Source organism: Mustela lutreola, chromosome 8 (assembly GCF_030435805.1).
Source record: "Mustela lutreola isolate mMusLut2 chromosome 8, mMusLut2.pri, whole genome shotgun sequence".
NCBI lineage: Eukaryota > Metazoa > Chordata > Mammalia > Carnivora > Mustelidae > Mustela > Mustela lutreola.
Window position 1 is genome coordinate 54371409 of NC_081297.1, and position 25370 is coordinate 54396778.

The 25370-nt window shown below is 34.3% G+C and overlaps 1 protein-coding gene across 2 annotated transcripts in view; it reads right to left on the reverse strand.

Annotated features, from left to right (window-relative positions):
- Positions 1-5386: 5386 nt before the first annotated feature.
- The window catches only part of SLC16A7 (solute carrier family 16 member 7), a 172592-nt gene continuing 152608 nt past the window's right edge, over positions 5387-25370 (reverse strand). For both annotated transcript variants that reach the window (XM_059184769.1, XM_059184770.1), the window contains exons 4-6: positions 15687-15830; positions 11563-12378; positions 5387-7636 (exon numbers count right to left, since the gene is read on the reverse strand). In XM_059184769.1, coding sequence (XP_059040752.1) covers positions 7368-7636; positions 11563-12378; positions 15687-15830 — 1229 coding nt within the window. In that variant the 3' untranslated portion in view covers positions 5387-7367. The remainder of the gene's footprint in view (positions 7637-11562; positions 12379-15686; positions 15831-25370) is intronic.

Below are 25370 nucleotides of genomic sequence, written 5' to 3' on the forward strand. Positions count from 1 at the left end.
TTTTCTGAAATAGACTAAAAAAGGAACCCCCCCACCAATCTACTAGATAAAATGGGGACAGAAGAAGATGGTATCATGAAGATAAGAGAAACTATATTTCTACAATTGCCAGACACCCGTTGTCAGGTTTTGTGTTAACGACATAACGTACATATGTACTACATAAATGTAGTACATAAAAAATACTACATAAATGTCCATTTAATAAAGAAAGAATTTTTGAGATAGGTCTTATCCTAATAATTTTATTTAACTTGTCCTCAGATTCTTAGATCAAGAAATATTGTTGGTGTGTCCTATTCAAAGTTATACAATGATGATAATTTCTTACATACAACTTAATAATTTAACAAACTTGCATTGTGTGTTCTGTGCTCTGGAATTAAATTTTTAGGAAACAAGTGAATGATGGTTCTAAAATAAAATAGGAACATAAAGAAAGGAGGAATTAATGGAATATTGACACACAGATTCTATAAACACATTAATGGTGAGTATTTTTAATGACTTATATATTGCTATAGCCATATATATTGTGCAAAATCAGTCATCCCACCAATTATTGGTGTCCAGTTTACTCAGAATTGTCTACTGTGGGAATCATTAAATACTCTTCAAATTAAATTTACAAATATGTTTTAGCAAAATATGACTCAGGAGAAATATACTTATTTTGGAAATAAAGGATTTATCAAGCAAGGGTAGAATAAGTGTTTCTGGGTGAATATGTATTCAGTCTACAAAACAGGATGGCTTATGTTGTGCAACTGAGGAAAAGGTGGGTCAGGAGTCCAAAGACTTGGGTTCTACTTCCTACTCTGCACTTACTAAAAGGATAGATACATGTTTAGGTAAAGCCCTGACCTATTCTGGTCTTATTCTGTAGAAGTGTATATATCTAACAAACTAATTTAAGGGGTTGAGAAGATGAAATGAATTTATTTTTGATACATAAATATATCAAAATAAAATACAATACAAATCAAAATACAATTATATCTAATGCTTAGAAAATAAACACTTCAAAGATTTATTTATGCATTGAGAGAGAGAGAGAAAACACGAGCAAGGGGAGGGGCAGGAGGAGAGGGAGAGAGAAACCCCAGCTGACTCCACGCTGAACGTGGAGCCCAACTCAGGGCTCAATCTCACGACCCTGAGATCATGACCTGAGCTGAAACCAAGAGTCGGTCACTCAACTGAGACACCCAGGTGCCCCCAAAATAAACACTTTAGTTCACGTCCTTTCTCACTAAATTCATAAATCTTCATACTTTAGTTACAAATAGAAAACATGTGGCAGAAAAATAAAGTCCTTTAAATAGTATATCCAAAATTCATACTCTAATGAACAAGCCCTATAAACTAGGTCTAACTTCAAAATCTTTCTTAGGTTGCATATGAAAGTAAAATAACAACAAACCCAGAATAAAAGGCTTGGAGAAATATGTTTCAAAATTCACCCTGAAATTCATGTAAGAATTCTGATCTTTTGTTCATCTGAACAGAACTTTTTATCAACTTACGCCTTGATAGAATATTGAGCAGTGTTTTCATACAAAGCTTCTTTAGCTTATTTTTGCCATATTTGAATTTTAAACAAAAAAGCTCGAAAGAAAAAAAAAAAAGCTCATTTTGCTATGTGAAGAAATGTATTTGCTGAAAAGGTAATCAATTAATCACCTATTGAAATATTCCTGAATGCTAGTCACACTATTACCAATTACATGTGGAGACTGAAAAACATGGCGCTCACCACACACGGGAGCGTAACTATACCCACCAAAGAAACAAGAGTTCTGTATTAAAAATGCTCAGAATTGATGAAAAATGTTGAAGAAGCTGGACTAGATATTATGAAAAATAATGGAAAGAAAATCCTTTTAAAAAATAATTATAAGAAGATAAGAAGGTAAGGTGGCTCAGGATTGGGATGGGAAAAATAATTCAGTCTAAAAAAATCCCCGTATGCTCAATATTAATACCAAAAATTCTGTTTGCAATATTACTTTTCCTCTTAACACAGAAACCTAAAAAGCATGATTCTCAGTACTATAACAATGCTTTCATGAACTGCACAGATGTGGAATAAAGCAAAGGAAAGGCAGTGTGGGGGAAGACTAACATAAACCAGATCGCAAGACCTTGGAGTTAAAAATTAAACAGTGTACAAACAACTGATAGCAAAGAAAAGAAAATGAGAGCTACAAAAAATGATGTGAGCTCAGCAAATTGTTCGTTTTAATTATCAACAAAGATAATTTCTGATTTTGATTATATAAGCACTATAATTACTGATAATTGAGCCTCTCAGCTTTTAAGTGCAGGGAGACCGTGCACATGGATTTGTAAAAATCAAAACCTAAAAAACAAAGTGAGTTGAATAAAGATTCTAATTTCAATTTATATCTGAATAATTTTGATGCTGCTTGGTGCTGTGAAGTGTGGTGGTAAGGAATCAACTTGGTAAGATGCATCGGGGATCTCACTGCATTGAAAGAGTGTATAAGGTATGTAATGGCCCTGTGCTATCATGGCAAGCTTTGTTTCTCAAAGCCATGAGGCCTTTTAAGAAGATTAGAAACATCCAAGACAGTTAGTGCCAAGGACAGGAAGACTGATTTTTTTCTAGATTCCTAAAAAATCGTATTCATTTATATATTTATCATGCACAAGGAAGACTCCTATTAACAATATGTCTTCTCTATAAGCACCTTCCTTATCCAGGATACCTCAAGCCTCCAGTCACAGGAGTTCCCTCACTTGTGAAGAGGAGAGGTCATGGTCAAAAGTACATACTGTTGATTCCAGGAAGACAGCCATTCCTACACATCACAACTGATTAAGACCAGATGCAGCACATGTGATTTTGTGAAAGATGCACTAGAAGTACAGTATCTAAAATAGTGCGAAGGAGAACACGATTCTAAGGATGTCAAAAGTCTTAGAGGGAAAGGACAAAAGCAAGGACATTTGTTCTGACTATAGGACAAATGGTCAGAGGGGAAAATGGCAGTAACAGATGTTCCAGGAAACTTGAAAAATCAGTTAGGATGTAGTGGCAGTTACATTAAATGATGAAAATAAAAACATACTCTGTAGATGAACCAAATCATTCATATCTTATAATCTTTTTAAGTTTCTTTGGTAGCTTGGATGATCCTCTAAATGGGAATCTCTGTAACTCTAATATAATGTTTTGTGTGAAGTACTTTTTGAGTCATAATAAGTAGCAACCAATATGGGAATTACTTGTCCATAAAGAAAATAACATTTTTCTTCTAAATCCAACCTCAGGGAAAATATATTATCCCTGAGTTATATAAATATGTCATTATATTCGTGCAAAAAGTCGTATTAAAACAATTATGGCTATTATACAATCATTACCATTATTTGGTATAATTTGCATTGACTAGAAAAGCAGGCAACTTGAAATTATATACTCAGTTTATAGCAAACAGTCTCTAATGAACACTAAATAAATCAAGATACAAATTGCAGTTAAACCTAATTGGCTGGCTATATAGGGTTTAAATTTTTTGTATCTATATTTTAACTACCTTTGCTTCTATAGATTCTATTGAAGGCAGCATGCTAGTGAACACCCTAGGGGCTCTTTCTGCTTTTAGAGAAATCTGAGTTTTAGTTTTGTATCTGTCACATACTGCTTTTCACTTTGGGTAATTAGCTGAACTTAGTGTGTCTGATCTTTGTTTTGTTTCTCTCATCTGTTATATCAGGTCAATAGCTCTACTTATAATTTGGTTTGAATATTAAAAGGTATTATGTAGGTAAAATGTACATTTAAATATTAGTTCCCTTCTCACTTTATACCCTTTCTCCCTATTAAATGGAACCTAAAGATCATGATTTTTCATTTTGTTTTATTAAAAGTATGCAACATGATACATATGAGAGAACTTTTTCTAAAAAAGATAGTTTAGATGGAAAATAATTTTCAATTAACTGATTAAGGATTTCTCTGCATTTTATAATATCAATATAAAAACTTACATTTAAATCATACATCTTTTTTCTGTATCCTCAATTGTCATGTGCAGCCAGAGGAGGAGTAAAAAAAAAAAAAAAAAAAATCTAGCTTTTTAAAGAGCACACTCAAATATATCAAACTTATTTTACTGGTTTTCTAGTGTCTAGAGGTGGGGCACGAGATAAGACATGAGATAAGGTGGATGTTGATACCAAAGAAGTGAAACTCATGTAAATCTACATTGAGAAAACACCGTCTTCCAACTTGAAATACACCAGAACCTAACCCAGTGCCTCTTAAACGTGTGTTGACTGGACCCCCCCAAAAAAAGGATGAGGAAAGAGGGTAGGGATAGGTCAGGACAAGTCTATACCCAAAATTCTTAGTGAAGGAATATTTAAGGTTCAGTTGTGAAAAATATGGGCTGCTAGTTATCACAATAGAAAAATACTTAAAGCAGCTAGTGATTATGAATTATTTTAGTACCCTGGTTGATAACCTCCCTTCTTAACAATTCCCCCGTGGGGTAATGGGACTAAAATGAATTTTATTGGTGTACTCTGATTTCGTTTCATGACATCTTGAACATCTAAAACCTGTCACTCCTAGGGAAAGAAATAATGGTCTACACGGATCACTGCAGACTCAGAGGCCAACTATATTGCTTCCTCTAGACTGTGTGAATGTTTAGGGTTGATATTCTCTTCTTGGTCTCTGAAAGATTCTCTTAAAGCAACAAATAAACTCCCGAGTCCAAGGGAGTGGAGAAAGTGAACGACTAGATAATTATTTTACTCTGAAATAATTCCCAATCCTGTACATGAGTCTATGTCACTGTTTCAAGTGTGTTCTAAATTAATTTTCAACATAATTGTGAGAATGAGCATGTGTGCGTATTTGTAACTTTGTGTAGAGCTGTTGCTGGGCATGGCTTTGAATTATTATGTGCTTTGAATGTGCAATTTTACTTCCCTTTCTTTTTCAACAATATACAGTGTTAGAAATGAAAAGTTAATGAAGATGACCGAAGACCAACAGAACAGATAAGAATCAGTTTTCACCTGACATAAACCTCATCAATACATAAAAGAACCTTCTTCCATGGAGGAAGGCACAAAAGGACTAAAGCCTTGGGCCCAAATCCCACTATCATTACTTTGATGTTTATTTCCCCCGGGATCTGATATGTATATTAATCTAAATACATATCCTCAGAGAATTGAAGGCATTTCTTGGGAAATGTTTTAAGATTGGGGAGCTACTACAGAATTTATAATGTTGCGTTTCTTATGACGAGTCAGAGTTCTATACAAAAGCACTTAATAAAATGAAAGCAGCTCATTCAAGACTCAAGATTGGGGAAAACTGAAATTAAAAACAGCCATACACTGCCCCATTTTGCCTGATTTATTTACCTATGGTATTGGCACAAGTTGCTTTATTTAATATTTAAAAAAATACAAATTCCTCTTCATCTGCAAACAAATGAATGCTAAATGAAATATAGGACTTTATATAGCTTCCTAAATATGAGCCACATGCTTAGCCAGTGCATAAATTTTACAAATCAAATCCTTAATGTTAATTATCACAAAAGCTTGGTGTCCAGGTGTAATCTTATAGGAAATAAGATACCATCTGCCTCCACTGCAATTAAAAAAAAAAAAATGAACAGCAAATTCCTTTTGACATCTTAAAAGTAACATCACTTCAATAATCAAGCACTAAATGTTTTTCATTAATCATACTCTTAATTTAAACTTCAGATTTACTGATGTAAATACTTAATGACTTTAGCCCTAAGGCACAAATTCTTTCTTGTTTAAAAGTACTGTATTACTCTCAATGGTATTTATAGTTCTCAGTGCACAGTAACTATCATACGCCTGAACATTCAAGGGTGATTCAGATTCTCTGAAGTTTTAACATCGTTACAAAAATGAGAAACTGCTAAATTACACCGGCTGGCAACGGGCAATGTTGCAGGCCCCTTGCTATCCTGTGATAAACTTCACAAATGTGTATACGGAGTCATGAGCGGCTTCCAGTTCTAGAAACCTTTTCTCACAGTCTCCCAGTTATATTTCCAGGCGGTAGGAAGTCTCATCAGGAGGGGGTGGGATTTCGAAGTGAGGCCATTCCTTATAGCCTGAGGAATTTCAGGGGCGAAGTGAAAGGCCTGTTTGGGTTTCTGGGTGTTTTGCTTTTGCATTTTAGGGAGGGGTGAGAAATGACAGAACTGGGAGTCCTCAGTATAAGCACCTCTCACTCTCAGTCAGCTTTGCTCAGATCATTCCTAACAGTAATCCTCTGATCACAGTTACGTGTTGGGAAAAATTAGAATTTGGCCTATTTGTCAGCCTATCGACCAGGATTCTGGTATATTCCATTTTGAAGTCTCAGTCTGACAGTGAGTGTAGACTGAGTTCTGATTAAAAAAAAATCCCTGGTTATTACTTTCTGGATTTGTAACTAAATCCTTTTAAAATCAATGAACATAGCTCATTGCGAGCAGTCACTTAGGCTTTTAATTTGATTTACATATGAAGTAAGAATTCTGAAAATTATTTGAGAGTTCCATTCTCTAGCACCAGGTACTAATGACCATCCTCAAAGAAATCACGTGCATGGATTAATCAAACCTAACAGTGCTCAGAAATAATGGTTTAAAATGAACTTCTTTTTTTCAAATTTATTTTATACATGCAAATTTTTTTTCACGCAGTTAGTTGCATTTTCAAATTAAGATCGTTCTCATTTTCACTGATGTTCTTATCTTTAAAATTCACATTGTAAAGTAGTGTGCAGATATAACAGATTTCTTCATTCTCAGTGGATTTATTTTTAAAGTTAAAAAGAGTGATAATATTTTTTTTGAACCTACTTGTCTTGTTCATTGGATACTCTGCACATGTGTACATATAGGTCAGTGTGTGTGTGTGCGTGCACATGCACACTAGAAGAAAATTTATTTTCCTTCAATTCCATTCAACACTAAAAAATTAAATTTGGACAGGATATTCTTATTAGATTAAACACACGCCTTCTAAGTACTTGAACCAGGGCTTTGGGATTCAGATCTCTATAACCAAGACTGGAAGTCACTGGAAGACTTTAAAATTATTTTAATCATGACAATCAGAGTCATGTATGGAAATAAACCCACTGCATGGATTCCTTCTAAGCAAAATCTCAAAATTGAACTATCCAAACAAGTGTTAAAAAACAAACCTATAAAACCCTGCCATCGAGGAAAATCTCATCTCCATCCTTCATTATGACTCCTCATTTCAAGTAAAAACTTTCCCAATTTTTGAAAAAAAAAATGCTCCTAAGAAAGTCATAAACACTGAAATCAGAGATGTGATTCTTGTTAAATATTAGTTTCTCTTTCGGAGGAATTATTCTCTGTTCTTGTACTTTTGACATCAACATCATGGTGTTTAGATTTGTTCAAGGGTTCAGACTCTCTGGACTCGGGTGTATGCAGTTTCTTGTTCCTTTCTTCTTCCTTCTTTTCCTTTGCAAGCAATCTGTAGTTTATGGCGTTGCCGATGAGCAGCCACACACTTGAGAGGAACACAATAGCGCCACAGGCTATATACATGTATTTATACTGTCCAGTTTGATCCACCAATTTACCTAACAGACAGAAAACATCTTTTAAGACAGCATAATAAAACAGCTGTAAAATGATAACATTTTCCAGTAAATTCTTCCACAAAGTATGTACCCATTTCTTATTGAGGTTAATATTGCATGAGCTTTTAACAAAAGCTATTCTAGATTATGAATTCTACCTATGCATTAAAAAAGACATATATGTACACATAGCATTATATTACCAGTATATTAAATTTAAGGAAGATTATCCCCCTCAATAAAAATGTACAACCAAGACAAAATAGGTATATGTCTGTTTGCATGTATATTCATAAATACATGTATGTGTGAGGCATGTTTTTTGTATCTGTGTGTCTAAAATAGATATATCTATCTGTTAACTTTTATACATGGAGACTGCTTCATCCTTCCCACGCTTCTTTTTAATACAAAGGAAAAATTCACATTTTTTAGGAAAGATCCAAAGGCTTTTTTAAAGGTTCTTGACATGACATAATATTTACTCAATGCTTTTTCTATGCCCACCACTAGGCTAAACACTTTTTTTTTTTTTTTAAGATTTTTTATTTGTTTATTTGAGAAAGAGAGCAAGAGAGAGAGCATGGAGGTGTGGGGGAAAGGGAGGAGGGAGAGGAAGAGGCAGACTCCCTGCCTAGCAGAAGCCTTACGTGGGACTCAATCCTAGGACCCTGGGATTCTGACCTGAGCTGAAGGCAGAGGCTTAACGACTGAGCCACCCAGGCCCCTTTAGGCTAAACACTTTTAAATGAGGTTATAGCTCATTTAATTCTTACAAGATCACTATGAAATAATTTCATTATGGTTACATAGCCAGTGAGTGGCAGAATCTGGAATCCAACCAAGGTCTGTCTGAAACCCAGATTCTTAACTATTCTGCAAAAGAGCTTTACCATACATACCTCTTGGTTAAGAGTCATATCATAACTTTTTGAGCTAATCACAATTTTTAGTTTATATGAATCTAAATTATTAAGGCCAGACAAATCAGGAAGAAAGTATTTATTACATTTGATTATTAAGAACATTTAAAAACTAGCCTGATACCCTATAACCTGAAGAATTATTGATCTCCCCCCCCCCCAAGAGAGAGAGTGAGAGCCAGCACGGGCGGGGGGACAAACGGAGGGAGAGGGAGAGGGAGAGAGGGAATCTTAAGCAGACGCTTCACCGAGCACAGAGCCTGATATGGTGCTTGATCTCACAACCTGAGATCATGACCTGAGCCGAAACCAATCATTGAACACTCAACCAACTGAGCCAGCCAGGCACCCAGGTTTACTGACTTTTAAAAATACTTCAGTTTATACTTAATTTTGCTTCTTGCTTATGCAGGTACCTAATTCTTAACAATGATAGTATAGGCAAGTCCATATTATTTATTATATGCATATTCTAGGTGATTTTGATATAGGCCTGATTCTTTAATCAGAATCTCATTTATTCTGGCTAGAATATAAGTTAGTGGCTCAGTATTAAATTTAGCTACTTGTGAAACTTCCTATTTGAACAAAGTTCTCTGTTTTGATCAGTTCAATGGTGGAATAGGTTTGAGTGTGCCATATATACATAAACATAAAATGCGTAATTTAAATTTCCATTCTAGTTTTAGTCAATTGTTTTTATTCATACGATGATTGTTATACTCCTAAATACATAAACATTAGGTCTGTGGCCCCATCAGAGATAGTATCACTGTGGGCTGCCATATCAACATACTTTCTAAATGTCTGGGGAATTTATTTTAGCATCACCAAGAAACCAGACACGTTTCTAGAACTAAAGCTTCAGTTATTGTGAGTGCAGCAGTGGAAGTTTGAGCTGAAAACAATAAAACTAAAAATCATACCCTATCTTCCACTCTGGCTTTACAAACAAGAGTAGCAGCAACAGCAGCAACGGTGTGAGAAGTAATGACAATGATAGTCATTCATTCAAATGTATTTATGGAGTGCCTACCATGCGCCAGACTGTTCTATCAGTGATCAAAGGCTACAGAGAAGAAGCCAGTCCAAAAGTCAAGGAGGATCAGGGATACCAGAAGACAGAAACAGGATGAAAAAAAAAATGAATTTATTATGGCTATGGCCTGAGAACTTCAAAAAGGAGCCCCAAATGGATTCTTGCCATTGCCAGCACTTGTGTAATGGTTTGGCGGTATTAACACAAGAAGCACTCAAGATCACTGAAACTGATATAAATGTTACTAATACAGGTTCTCAGCGCAGGTAGGAACATTCAAATCAGATACCTTCATTTTCATTCTTAGAGCCTACCCACTATGCCTGTTGACCTGACTTAATTTTTTTTTACTCTCACCACGGCTGGTGAAATACAATATTCTCTCTTGATACTAAAAATTTCGCCGCTAATTAATAGGCTTCTAAAACCCATTTAGTAAACTAATTCTGTAGGCAAAGACAGGTCAATTATAGTTGTCATATGCAACAAAATCAATTAGCTGATAAACAAGACTAACTTTCATTCCTTCTGAAAATCGGTTTGGTGCCATAGTACAGCCAATATTAAAAGATATACCACCCAAAACCTCTGTGCTAGATATAAGACAACAGCACTCATGGATGGAAAAATTCAGTAGCCACTCACATTTTAAGATCTGAAATATTTTCAGTGATGCCTATGAGTGGCAAGAATGCCACTAGTTCTTGGCCAAGTGAAAAAGCAAGGCAAAAGTTCAATGATACCTAAAGATCAACAAATTAAATACAAGTTTTCCCAATTCAAAATTATTTCTTGATGTATGGAATTACTGAATCACTATAATGTTCACCTTAAATGAATATAACACTGTCTGTTAACTATACTGGAATTTTTAAAAATGATACCTTGATGTCATGTAGGAAAGCAGTTTAAAAACTGGAAATATTTACATTTAACCTGGCAGTTAATATGACCACTAGGGGTCAGGCCAAGAGCCTAAGAGAATACCTAAGTTTAGTATTAACCAAAACAATGTACTGGAAAATAATGTTTTTTTTATTTAAATGTTTTAATGTTTAATGTTTTAATTTAAATTAATTTAAATTAATTTAATTTAATTTATAGCATTAAAGTCTAAGACTGAACAAAGTCTTAGCTTCAAAAATGCACTTATACATTTAGCACAGATACTTTTCATAGGCATCACTGAAAATATTTCAAATCTTAAAACCTATAGGTACCCACTATAATTTTATATATATGTTATATAATATACTATTTATAGAATATATTTTTTATAAAATAATATATAAATATATAATTTTTATATTATAATATCTCAGATCTTAAAATCTATAGGTAACCACTATAATTTATAAATGTGGAATGTATCTGTTCAAAATGAATTTCTTTTTCATACTGCATTTCACATACATATATATGAGTATATATGTACATATATATGGATATATATATATATATTTCTGTCGGCAATATTATAAAAGTATGCTATGCTTAGGCATGTAAGATATTAATATAACCAATGTATGTACTCCAATTAAAAAATAGATCCTGACCTTTAGTAGCATTATTTTACACTTTTGACTCATTTTAATATAAGCAGAAGAGAAATTTGTTAGTCAATGACAGAATGAAGAAAAAGTGGAATTTTATTATTATGACACAATTTTATAAGCACAAAACAATGGCTATGGGTAAAAATATGCAAATTATGTTACTAAATATCAGTATAATTTAACTTCTTAAGTTCACAGGTCCTGGCTCTGAAGCAAATTGAGGTCTAAGATCATCCATTTATGAAATTTAAAAATACATATATAATAACACCTAAAATTAACACACCCACAGTCTTTCAGGCTATTACTAGTTATTATTACAAGCCCCATCATACACTACAAAGAATGCCCTGGCTAGTTGATATTCATTTTATGCTTTTTGCTTTTCTGGATGAGAATCATTCTTACCAGCAAGAGGAGGACCAAGGAGAACGGGGCAACACTCCACCACTGTGACAAGTCCTACAGCGCTGGAAAACCTTTGAGGGCCAACCAGGTCCATGAGAGTTTCAAAGAGGACGCTGCTAACACTCCCAAATCCAAGACCAAAAAATATAGCATATATCACCAGACTGGTGTAGTCCTCTGCCAGTGGGCACAAGAGATGGCACACTCCAGTGAACATGATTGCAAAACTGAAGAAATACTGGATTCGGGGGCGGATAAGTTTAGAGTTTGCAATAAGTCCTCCAGCAGGTCTAGCAAACATATCAACAAAAGCCATAATAGACAGCAGGAAAGCAGCAGAATACTCATCAATTCCTTGGTCTTTAGCATATGGAGCCAAGAATATAATGGGGGCAAAAAATCCTAGAAACATAATGACATTTCCAGATAAGTATATCAGAAATCCCCTATGCTTAAAAAGGGAGAAATCTAAATACGTATTGACTATCTCCCACGCTGATTTCTTCCTGTGGCTCCTCACACCCGAGTCATCCACTCCTATGCCAATGTTATTTTTAGACTGATTGGCAACTTGTTTGGGTTCAACGGGTCTCATGAGGGACCCGGCCACACAGGCATTCAACAGTATACCCCCCAAAATCAAGAAGCTTCCTTTCCAGCCAAAAGTATTGAAAAGGTACTGATTGAAAGGAGCCAACGTGCTTAAGAAAACAGGACTTCCTGCCATGGCGAGGCCATTAGCCATGGGCCGTTTCTTATAGAAGTATTTGCCAATGATTGTTAGGGCGGGTTGCAGGTTGAAGGCTAGACCTAAACCTAAAGAGAACAGAACAAAAGGAAGAAAAACACAAATACATTATGTCACTCACAAAAGGAATTACTCCTTAAAATGTACATTCAAGGGGGAAGGCAGAACTAAAAGTGCAAAAGTGGGTAGTAATTTTTGATAACTATAAATATCATGGAATTGTGCATAAACAAAGAGGTTCCCACAACTGGACACCTAATACCTATGACAGCTTCATAGTCCTTTCATGTGAAAGCAGAAAAATAAAACCAAGGACATCTACTGATATTTCCATAATCACAGAATAGGTTGAAATTAGGATGAAATGATTAGTTCTTAATTACAATCACTTAATACCACAGATAAATTAATCCTCTTTATGTACATAAACATATATATTTATATGCATTATATTTATACCACATATACAGAATAGATTTCTTCCTTGTGGCAAGAGTACATTTAAAATGTGAACACTGTTTTTTTAAGAGTGGAACAGAGTGAACAGATTAAAAAGGTTGTCATTTATGAAAATCTTAGGTCTCTCCACAGGTATTTCTTTCAGAACTATGCAAATAATAAACAAGAGTAATAAATTAATGCCATTAATGTCATGTTCTACATCTTTCATGTTCCATATTTCATGAATATAGATGCACATGTGTACTGACTGAAAAATAAAATTTTTGCTTTAAACCTTTTATTTCAGGGATTAAAACTAATTCTTTATATGATTCAAAGGTCCCTACTATTCCTACAGATTCCAAGGGAATCCCTTGGCAGTGCTGAATGTCACCTATGAGAGAGGAATTATTTCTTATAGCTTACCAAAGTATTATTTAGCAATAGTGATGATTACGTTTGTTTAAAAAGCATGTAAAATTGATTTAGATAAGGTATCTCTCTTTTCCTCTTAGACTAGGCATTATTCTGTCTTAGTTTAGGGGTTACAGAAGTAAGAATTCTGCAATTTATGTAATGTATTTATGTAAATTGAGAGTACTGCAAAGTGGTTAACTCCTTAGACTCAGGGACAACTCAGTTCTCAGTACAAATACTTATTGCAAACCTTTGATACATATATTTTTTTTTTTTTTTTAAAGATTTTATTTATTTATTTGACAGAGAGAGATCACAGTAGGAGAGAGGAAGGGAAGAGATCACAGAGAAAGGTGGGGAAGCAGGCCCCCTGCTGAGCAGAGAGCCCGATGTGGGACTCGATCCCAGGACCCTGAGATCATGACCTGAGCTGAAGGCAGCGGCTTAACCCACTGAGCCACCCAGGCGCCCCGATACATATATTTTCTATGAGTAGGAGGGTCCCTAAAAGCTAACAAAAAGTAACCAAGAGCTTTGGAGAGTAACAGGGCAGTATGCTCTCTGATGCTATCACAGCCCATACCTGTGAGATACGCAGCATAAGTGTAATTTATAAATAAGAAAACTGCCAGCCAGCCAGCCTATGGTCAGTGGCTTGTAAATGGAAGAACCCAAAATAAAACGCAGGAATTTTGTTTCGAAGTTCAAATTTCTTTACCTAATGCCACTCTTCCCCAACCCCTCATCCCATTCGGTCACCTAGAATTTTGCCTTCGGGTATTAATCCAATTTCTCCTTAGGAGATGGTGGCGATCTATTTCCTATTCTGGCATGGTGAAATGAACATGAGATTTGAAATCCAAAGATCTGACGCTGCTTCCGCTATCTTCCTATGTACAGTGTTGGACATAACACCTAGACTTCCTGGGTTCTAATCCCCTCAACAAGAACAAAGAGGGTTTTGCCAAAGTCAGGTAAGTTCTAGGACTGCAAGAGGTTATATAATGACATATGATGATAATTATATGCAAGTATTTATTTAAAAGTAACAAAGTTCTGATACTCTGTAAAGCACTATGCATTCATTTTTTAGATGAATCATTCCAATGACTCCCAAAGGAAAGAGATTATAATTTTCCTCATTTTAAAAACAAGGACACTGACATCATAAAGAGGCTAATTTGCCCATGATCAGTTAATATGTGCTAAATTGGGTTTAAAAATTAGATTATTTTGTATTGGCTGATAATGCCTTAAGATAAACCTCTCATAGTGATTCTAGAAGCACCAAACCCTTCAAGACTCAAGAACTGAAGTTAGAATAATATATAATGTTGTTAAAATTTGTGGTAGAGTAATAACAAAATCACATTTCCATACTACATCACTTGTGGGCCCAGCCTGACTCCTGTGGTCAAGTGTAATATATAGTATTTCTGTACAAAGAAAGGACATTCTCTGAACTATAAAAATTCTTAGGAAATTCTCATTTATAATGTCAAAAGGTGTTTTACCACATCAAAAAGGAAGACAGTTGTGGAAAGGTTGTAAAGAAAGATTTTAACATCACTATTAATTACTATAGGCTTTAATACATTTTATTTTTTTCATCAAATGATATAAAAGTGCAAGGTTAGACTGATCTAAAATTACTTTAAAAAGAGAATATAATAAATAAAAATCTTAAAAAAAAAAAAAAGAGAATATATTTACCGTTTTTCTGGGAGCATAAGGAAAAGATTCAGTTTCCTTATATATTAAAATCTAATTTTTCTTAAGACTTTGAGTGTAGGTTTATTTAAAGAAGTTTACTGTTGAGACTAATAAAAACAGTTTTTTCCAAATGTACGTATTTAGGTCAGTTTGAGTCAACAGACATTACGCATGAGGAACAACTGTAATAGAACGACAGTATGACATTTAAAAACATGTGTTTAGTGGCAAATGTGCCTTACAGAGCCTTTAAACAATTAGAATCTTTTGTAAGGAAAAGAAGGGGCACCAATATAGAGCCCTACCACTAACCAGAACACAAACAAAAAGAATTCTATTGTTAGAGCCAAGTCAATGCATGCAGAAAATATCTTTTGGCATCCTTTTTAACCTATAATGAATGATAAGTCAGATACTCTAAATAGTAATAAGTAATGAAAAACAACTTTAAAAAAAATGAAGCTTTTTATATGCCAGGAAGTCTGTGTCCCAGAATACCATCTTAACTGGCTGATGAATAAAAGTGAAATGGTAAAATTAAATCAAAACTGTTTTCTTTTTGGCATTGATATCATAGCACCTAACGTATGTGATAACTTTTTTCCATTTCTTGAAATAAGTTTGATTGGCCATTCCAAGTTCGTATTTCAGTGTACTAGATGAATATACTTTAAAATAGCATCTGATATCAAAAGTAAAGTCAAAGAAAACAATATGAATGTTCTGTTGTTTATGTTTCTTATAGACCTTTGCGAACAATGAAAGTGTTAAGAAGAGAATAAGCAGAAAACAAAACTTGACTTACCACAAATGAATCCAGTAGTGAGGTAAAGCCCTATTACGCTGGTACTAAAAGAGGCTGTGACCATTCCCAAACAGCATAATAAACCTCCTACCATCACCACTGGTCGGCTACCATATTTATTCACCAGAACACTACTTATGGGACCTGTGGTAGAGAGGAAATTAAGAAACGTTCAGTTGCTGGGTCATTTACTTATTTATTTTTAACAGCTGTTAATTTTGAAAGCACATTTTAATGATAAAAGAAAAATATTAGTCCACATAGAATATAATGAAGACTTTTCAATACTTCCTAATCACTCTGACTGGTTATCTTTAACTATATATATGACAATATATAAAATAATAAATCAGAAGTGTTAAACATATAGTTTATGACCATAATCATTTGACTTTTGATGGAAAAGATTTTCAACAGGACTTGGCTACACTATCAAAATACTTAATAAGTGTAGGCAAATTTATGTAACAATAATCTAGAGATTATAAAAATGACTTGTCTGTGTTATAATTTTATTTTCTAGAATAATACATGAGCACACCCAGAGATCCTCCTAATTAGAGCTTAAATAGTTTTTTTTTCATTATACCACAGTATGACTTTTCTCTAATACCATATTTCCTTGATTCTAAGATACCAACTGTTCTCATATATTATGTTAGAAATAAAGATGTCTCATACTTGAGGTCTGTTAAACAATCCCTGTTCATCAGGTGGGGGTCATAGGTAGCGATGGAGCTATTGCTGCTATGCATGCTGGAATTTGGTTGTTATTTCTGTGGCTTGGTTGGACAATAGCAATTCCTCATAATTCAATCAAACAATTTAAGGGCCATTTGAAGGAGGAATTTGAATATGAACACTGACTATTGTCTAAAAAACCTTCTAGTCTTATGTGTGAAACATGAACACTGAGAACTCAGACTCAAAAACTAATTTAGGGGAGCCAGACACTGAATGGAAAGAGGTTTTAGGAATGCTTTACCCAATTTATTTAATGTACATTTCCCAATGCATGCGTGTAGGGTGTATGTGTGTGTGTACATATAAAATGCAGGAGTGATTAAAATAATTAAAATCATCTACATTTCACTGTGTCTAAAAAAGCTCTTTTGGTAGTTATAAGATAAAACTTCTAAATATTAATAAAGTGTGTTTTATTTTAATCACTTTTTTTTTTAGTGGTGCATCATAAAATAATGGTGCAACTTGACAACTGAGAGCATCTTAGATTCAGTGAAAGCCCACACTATTTTATGAGACCTATCAATGTGTAAATAGTTTGATTTGACATGTCTTTCTTAACTTAAAATTATATTTCATCTAAAACAAGGGCTATTGCTTTGAGGGGAAAATATTACATTAGGTCAGAATTCTCAGTCCAATATTTAGCCTAGAAAAAATTTAAATGATTTTTAGCTAATACTGTAACTTAAAAAACTTGCTAAGTGCAATTTTACTGCATTTGAGAATTTCTACATGGATATATTTAAAATACATTGAGATTCATTTGTCAATGCAGCTTTATTCTTTTACACAACAGTAGTTATTGTTTTTATTCCTTAAATATAAGTTTGAAATAACAACTTCATGGCCTAATACTACTCCACAATATGTTTTGAAAACTAACTGGTAAAAAGACTTTTTTTTTTAAAAGATGGATGTGACAAAAAGAACTCAAAAATAGAATACCACTTTTGCATTTAATACTCCCCCAAAATAAACTAAAAAAGACCATATGAAAGATAGATCTATAAAAACAATGGAACTGAGGGGGGGAAATCAATGAAAATTGTTCAAGATAACGTGAAAATAATAGATTTCAGTCCCTAATATGGTAAAAACTCATATGATTTAGGAAATGAGCATTTTCATTAAAAAGCACACAGCTAAATTCAAATTGCTTTTGTGACAAACAAATTGATTGGCTTTGATTAATTATCCAACTTAAGTGTGGGTTCCTTTTCTTAAAATTACTTAACCAGTTCACTTTACTTCAATTCAATTCATCTGAAGTCAGTTCAATGCACTATTTCTCGAGATTCTAGTATAAAACCAGTTGACACATGCCAAAATAAAATAATAGAAACACAACTATATTCATCAAACTATTATAATACAAGGGGAGAAATTATAAAGTTATTTTAAGAACTGTGATGGACGCTTTGATATACACTAGACTATCAGAATGAATTCAAAGGCATTTACCAATTACTTGGACTAATAACAATTTTCTCAGTATCATTGCTATTATGTATACAATTTTCTATGTGATGCCTGGATAACTCACAAATGTACTAATTACTAAAATTTATAAATGTGTTTGCTTAAATGATGTAAATTTAAATTTGAACATAGGCAATGAATCACAACTTAATTTGCAACGTGTGGCAAATAATTATATCTATAGTTCAGGATAATCACATCAAGGCTTCTTTTTCCATGACTGTGATTAAAAGTGGCAACTAAAGAAAACATTTGGAGGTGCTGATTTTTTTTTTTTTTGAAGAGACATAATTTCTACTGTGATATCAGTCAAGATGCAATGAGAGTTCTAATTTTAACAATTTATTTTACTTTAAATAATATACTTTAGTTAAGTGATAATCTATTAGACAATCTATAAGGGATGTATTTACATAATTCATCTATAATTTTTTCTAGCAAAAAAGATATAGTTTTTAGGTTGATTTCTTTAGAAATCAAAGCTTAATCAAACCCTTAATATGAAATACATATAAAATGTCATAAAATATTTCTACTTTGTAATAGTTATAGATCTAATTAAAATTATGATATAGAACAAAATATATTTATTTTGTAAAGAATTTTTAAATGCTTAACATTAGCTTGAGGAGGCATCTAACATCAGGTATAAAAAACACAACGCTATCCAATACCTCTCTCTCTCCAACATACAAGCAGCTTGGTATATTGTATTAACAAGACAGACAGAGTTCCAAGAAAATAAATAAATTCTTATCACATATGATTTTTGTTAAACATGAGCTAGCCTCACAGCTGTCCCTTGTTGATGAATTTCAGGCCTAATTATACTCTGAGGTCATTTATTCATTTATCTATTAATTCAATCAGGATGGAAGTTTCTACTCAGCATATATTTTTCAAGTAATCATGAAGTTTAATCATTAGTTAAGTCAGAAAAGAAAATTCTCTACCTGCTGAGAGTTACATCTGAGCCCATTTCTAAATAGAGCAAAGGTACTGTTCATCCAAATGTTTTGTTCTATATATTTGTTGAGCAGTTAAAAAAAATGATGTGCAAGAATCCAATTGTCTTATTTCCTAAAAAACGTTCACACAAGTATCAGGCTATATCTAAACCAGATTGATCTACCCACTAATTTCTTCTGTTCCAGCTTTCCAAACTATCTCGTTATTTTTAGTGTCAAGCTTAATAGTCACTTTCATGCTGGCCGTGAAGCTGTAAAGGAGAACTTCATCAGCGAGCAGTTTAACCATCACAGTGTCGTCACCCATACGTCAGCTTCTTTTTCTCAAACCTACTTCTGTCCTATATGGCCGTGGCTCCATAATACTTATTCTGGTGAGGAAGCTTATGTGCATTCTTACAAATTACAGAGAGTGCTCATTCTTAGAACTCCTGTTATACTATAGCTAGTCACACACACACACACACACATGCACACCCCACAACACTTAGAAATCCTGTATTTCACCTGTTTGAGTCTTGTCCCTACAAGAGCTTATTCTAAGCTCTATGATGGTAGTTGCCATACATACTATTATTATTCTATAATTATTCATTAATTTATTGAGTTATTACTCTTTGCAGGCAGTGTGCTAAGAACTGTGCATACATTATTACATATGATTTTTGTGGAAATCTGATCATTAGAGCAATGTAACAGTTGATAAAACAGACATGCCAAGTGTTGATAACTTGTTCAAGGTCACAACAACGTAAGGGGTAAAATGTGGATTGGAACCAGGGTCATCTGCTTATAAAAACCTGTACTTTTCACTACTGTGTAGAAAAGAATTAACATATCAGATGTGAGGCTTCCATCCTCAGAAAGACCTGCTTGCAAGCCTAGCTCTTGGTTGGCACCTGGGAACTTGGGATTTCAGAAGAGTTTCCTAACCGATAAGAGTGGCTCAATGTGCGTAAACTGTTTCACAACGTGGTTTATGCTGAACATTCGCCTTCCTTCCCAGAGTCTGTTGGCCAGCAACCCAACAGGAACCTCAAGCTCTGAGTCTCCAATGAGCTTCCTGATAGACAACACTTCACCTACATTGTCACAGCTAGTTGCTGGATTAAGCTCATCCTTTGTGATTCCATTGGGAGAGGACTCTTGGAAGTTTACATTTGGTTTCTCCTGTACTTTGATCCATGTGCTTTTCCCATTCCTGATACTGTTCTGCATTCTTTCATTGTCATAAATCATAGCCATGAAAAAAAAACACTGTTGAGTCCTGTGAATCTTTCTAGTTAATCATGAAACCTGAAAGTGGTCTTGGGGATTCTGAATACCATTACTACAGTATATCCTTTCTAATTTCAAGTTTTACATATAGTTATAAGCAAGTGGGGTTTTTTTGTTGTTGTTCTTAAATATTTTAAAAATGTATGGCTTATATATATATGAATTAGTCTATTCCTTTGTATATTGTTATTCTGTTCTGTAAATATGAACTCATAGTGCTTGTTTTTATTTCCTTTGTATATGGCAAGAGTACATGACAAATGCTGTGAGAAAATCTGGAGAATATGTTATGTAATGAACATTTCATAAAATATATTTGATCAATCTAAAACCATGAATTGGAATTGAGTATCAATTTGAGCTATATAAAAATTTTATGCATAGCATAAATGCTAACAGAAGAATGATAAACTGCTATAATTTATTTTTCATTTGCTTTATTTCAAATTTGTATATGTGGTATCCTGTCAAGTCAAGTGATAAAAAGCACTAGTGCAGGACTGGGAAAAAGTTGTTTGCAATTACAGAAATTTATCTGTGTTTACTACTGTAGTATTTTTCTTACTGACAGGAGCTTTCAAAATTTGAAAGATTTTTTTAAAGATTTTTTTGAATTAAAAAAACTGTTGCTATTTTAATTTGGACAGAGAGGGGAACCTCTTCATTAACTATTTGTTTGCCCGAGGTTTATCCCTCCACTGATGTTGGGATTAAAAATTCACCTGGTGTCTTTCTCCATGCGATCTCTTTTAAGGTCAGTGAAAAACATGACAGGAGAATCCCTAATAATCAGGAAGTAGCTATTACACTTGCTTTTACAAAGGATGGAGATATAAATGTTATCCAAGGGGGCGCCTGGGTGGCTCAGTGGTTTAAAGCCTCTGCCTTAGGCTCAGGTCATGATCTCAGGGCCCTGGGATTGAGCCCCGCATCGGGCTCTCTGCTCCTCGGGGAACCTGCTTTCTCCTCTCTCTCTGCCTACTTGTGATCTCTGTCAAATAAATAAATAAAATCTTAAAAATAAATAAATACATAAATAAATGTTTATCCAGGTAAATCATCTTCAGTTAGAATGTTGCTAAATCGTAACTGTGCCAGTTTGACTCAACAGAGCGCATCCAGCACTTACAAAAGACGAATCTTTTCGGCAGATACTCATAGTATTTTCACTCAACTAGTATTTCATGGTATACTCATTCAACTAGTATTTCATATTTTAAGTATACAAAGATTTTGAATGAATGGTTTGAGTAATTATAAAAATCAAGAGTGGGGTTAGTTAATATGCTAGGTATACCTGACGCACTGGAGGGGGACATGGTCTATCAACTCATCTTTGCATTTGTTGTTCCTTCTGTCTGACATATTTTCCCTTTAATATATGAATGGCTTATTTTTCTCATGCTCAGGTCTCTGCAGATAGATCAGCTCCCCAGAGAGACTTCTCACCATTCCAATAAGATAAACCTACAAACCTTAATAAAAGTACTAAATGCTATTTTAAAATACACCTAGACATCAATAGCTCATTTCCCACACCTTTTATAGTAAACATTGTTCTTTCTTCATGTATCTCAATACCTGTCTGCCATTAGTGTGGTTGTGAGAAAAGTTCTCGACTTTTACTTGAATGAGAAGATGGTTATGTTTATGTTCCCTCATCTTTTCCTCTCTTTACATAAACTTCTGCATTTCTATATTCACTTGACCACAGATTGCTCCAAACTGGCGTCACCACAGTTGTTTTAAGAGATGCTCATTCTATTTGTATGGGGGGTGGGGGTGGAGAATAGACAAACTGACATCTTACCAAAACCTTTTACTACAAATCAAAGGGTTTAAAAAAGTGAGCCTTATGATAGTTGTCTTTCTCTGCTTGACTTATTTCGTATCTCCCTGATATGAGGAAGTGGTGATGCAACATGGAGGCTTAAGTGGGTAGAAGAAGAATAAATGAAACAAGATGGGATTGGGAGGGAGAGAAACCATAAGTGACTCTTAATCTCACAAAACAAACTGAGGGTTGCCGAGGGGAGGGGGTTTGGGAGAAGGGGTTGGGATTATGGACATTGGGGAGGGCATGTGATTTGGTGAGTGCTGTGAAGTGTGTAAACCTGGTGATTCACAGACCTGTACCCCTGGGGATAAAAATATATGTTTATAAAAAATAAAAAAATTATAAAAAAAAAAAAAAAAAGTGAGCCTTCTGTGCCCCTGGACAGAAATGCCAAACAACCTTGTTGGTATTTACAGGCTACATTATTCCCCATCAGGAAAGATGATTTTACTTATTTAAGGCTGGCACAGTGGCCACATAAAACAAACAAAACAAAACAAAACAACATTTCTTCAGGACATGGCACATTTCTAAACTCTTCATATATAAGAGCACATGTAATCTCTGTAATTGCTCCAAAAGTTGGCAGTATTTCTTCATTCCATTTCATACGTAAGGAAACTGCCATGCAAAGCAACAGTTTGCCAGGACTGCTCGAGCACTCTGCTAGGCAGCCTGGGCTAGAGCATGCCTTGCACTCCCATGAAATGCCATTTTTCCTGGGACAAGTGATTACATCTCTTTTGACATGTATGATGCTCATTTCTTCCAAATAAAAATTTCTGTTTAATTTAATCAAATTTAAAATTTAATTAATTAATTAATTAATAATAAAATTAATTAAATTAAAATTTAATTTAAAAATGTTTCTGTTTAATTATTCAATATTTATACTTTACATTGCCTGCTCTTTGGAGTAATTTTTAAGAAGGCAGAAAAAAATAAGACTACATTGCTAAAACTGTTGGTTCCCTACACAAGAGCCATGACCCCTTCCTTCTTCCTAAATGAATCCTGATTTTGTTTAATACTTAATCTCTTTTGTGACCTCCCCACCCCAGGCCTAACTCATGGGAATGAATCAAGTACAGTAAGGCAATCATGATAACACCAATCCCATTACCAAATATTGGCTTAAACATGAGCATTTGGGGGCAATTTTAGGGTAAAGATTTCTGGGGGCTTCAGGGAAAAGATGTCCTTAGTCTTATAAAGCAATAAAATGCCTCTGTAGGTGCCACAGTCATCTTTCTGCGGTTCTTGAAGATAAGAGATATTTAAGTCACTGATTAGACCAAAGAGCCAATAAAATCAACCAAACCAGAGGGGTGCCTGAGTGGCTCAGTGGGTTAAAGCCTCTGCTTTCGGCTCAGGTCATGATCCCAGGGTTCTGGGATCAAGCCCCGCATTGGGCTCTCTGCTCAGCAGGGAGCCTGCTTTCTCCTCTCTCTCTGCCTGGCTTTCTGTGATCTCTGTCAAATAAATAAATAAAATCTCAAAAAAAAAAAAATCAACCAAACCAGAAGCTACTATGCACAAACTTCTTGTGATATGACATAAAACTTTAACTATTGGTCACTTTACAAATGGACACTGGACTTTTGCCTGCTTGCAGTCTAAGAAAACCTAATATAATAATAGAAAAAAAATCCAGTTCCTATAAAAAATTTCATAAAATGTTAATATTATCTCACACCAGAAAGTAGTTAACATCTGCTAAATACCCTCTTTTCCTCTTAAGCTTAAAAGGTTACTTAGTTTCACAGAATTATCCCAGTGTGATCTAACTGCAGAACATTTAAAGTGATTCTGATATTTTTCCAATTTGTTATACTCAATTAAATGTTATAATAGTTTAACCTCAGTAGAATTTTTGAAATGTGGATATGTAATTCATAATGGATTTTAAAACATACATATTTCCATCAGGTAAGTTCAATTTGTAAATCAAGGGTTGGTACCTATCTTAGGCAACTAATTAGCAATATGACCATTTCTAAAGCATGCTAACATATATTTCTGTTCATGGATATTTTCCCCTCATAACTCTTACTGTACATAGAACATTGCATGAAGTCCTATCAAATTTTATATTCTTTCCCTCTATCTATTCTTCAAAATTAGTTTTAAATAACATTATCATAATGCATTACATAAACCCATCTTCTAATATAATCTCCTAGCCCTCGAGCTTCTCTACTATTTTTGTTACTCTCTCTTTAGTATTAATATTCTGCTTTGTGATATATTTATTTGCATATTTGTACTAATCACTAGAATTTCATCTCTTGGAGGGCTAAGGGCATACTGTGACTCATTTATAATTTACTTAGGCTTAAGACAAATTATTTTATATAGTAGATAGTAATTATTTTTTATTTAATTAGATTAAATTATTTTCTAAGTTGATTTAGAATTGTCATATGATGCCACCATCACTTCGTTGGAATGATATCAGTATTTATCATAGCAGACAAGGTTTTAAAGAAGGTGTTTCATCTACTGGGTTTCTTTTTCTCCTTCTCTGAACCATATATAAAACAAAAAACACAACATGTATGCCAAGCTAAAGATCATTTTAGCGACATGTACATGATCTCCATTCATTTTAACTCTTCTCTTTAAAAGGGCCTTTGTTTGTGAGTAAAAACTAATTTTAAGCAAACAAAATTCCTCACTAAAGGTATGAGGTCCACTTACCCCAACATCCCTGTCCCTACCTACTACCATATTTGACAGGACATAGTGTTGCTGTATGTAGATGTATTTGTGTATGGACAGGTGTGTTCTGAACCTACGGGACACAAGAGAATGTGCTCCAACTCTCTTTTGTGCACTTTTATTTTTTTTTAAGGATTTTATTTATTTATTTGATAGAGAGAGATCACAAGTAGGCAGAGGGGCAGGCAGAGAGAGAGAGAGAGAGAGAGGAGGAAGCAGGCTCCTTGCTGAGCAGAGAGCCTGATGTGGACCTCGATCCCCGAACCCTGGGATCACGACCTGAGACGAAGGCAGAGGCTTAACCCACTAAGCCACTCAGGTGCCCCTCTTTTGTGCACTTTTAATGTAAGTTCTGGTATAAAGTTCTACAGAATGATAACAGTTAGTATTCTTTACTCATTCCAAGAAATAGTCATCATCAGTAAATTATTAGTCTGCCTTTGCCTAATACTCTTGGTTATTGACTCTGCATTCACTTTTTCCTGATTTCTCTTTTCAGAAAACATGGATTCCTTTCAGGAGTCTGCTTTTCTCTGCACAGCCATGCGCTCAGAGGATGATGGAGCTGGGAGTAAATCCTGGTTTACATAACGAGCCAATTGTGATAGTCTCATTCCTTTCTCCATTGAATGACTTAGTGCTGGGCTATGACAC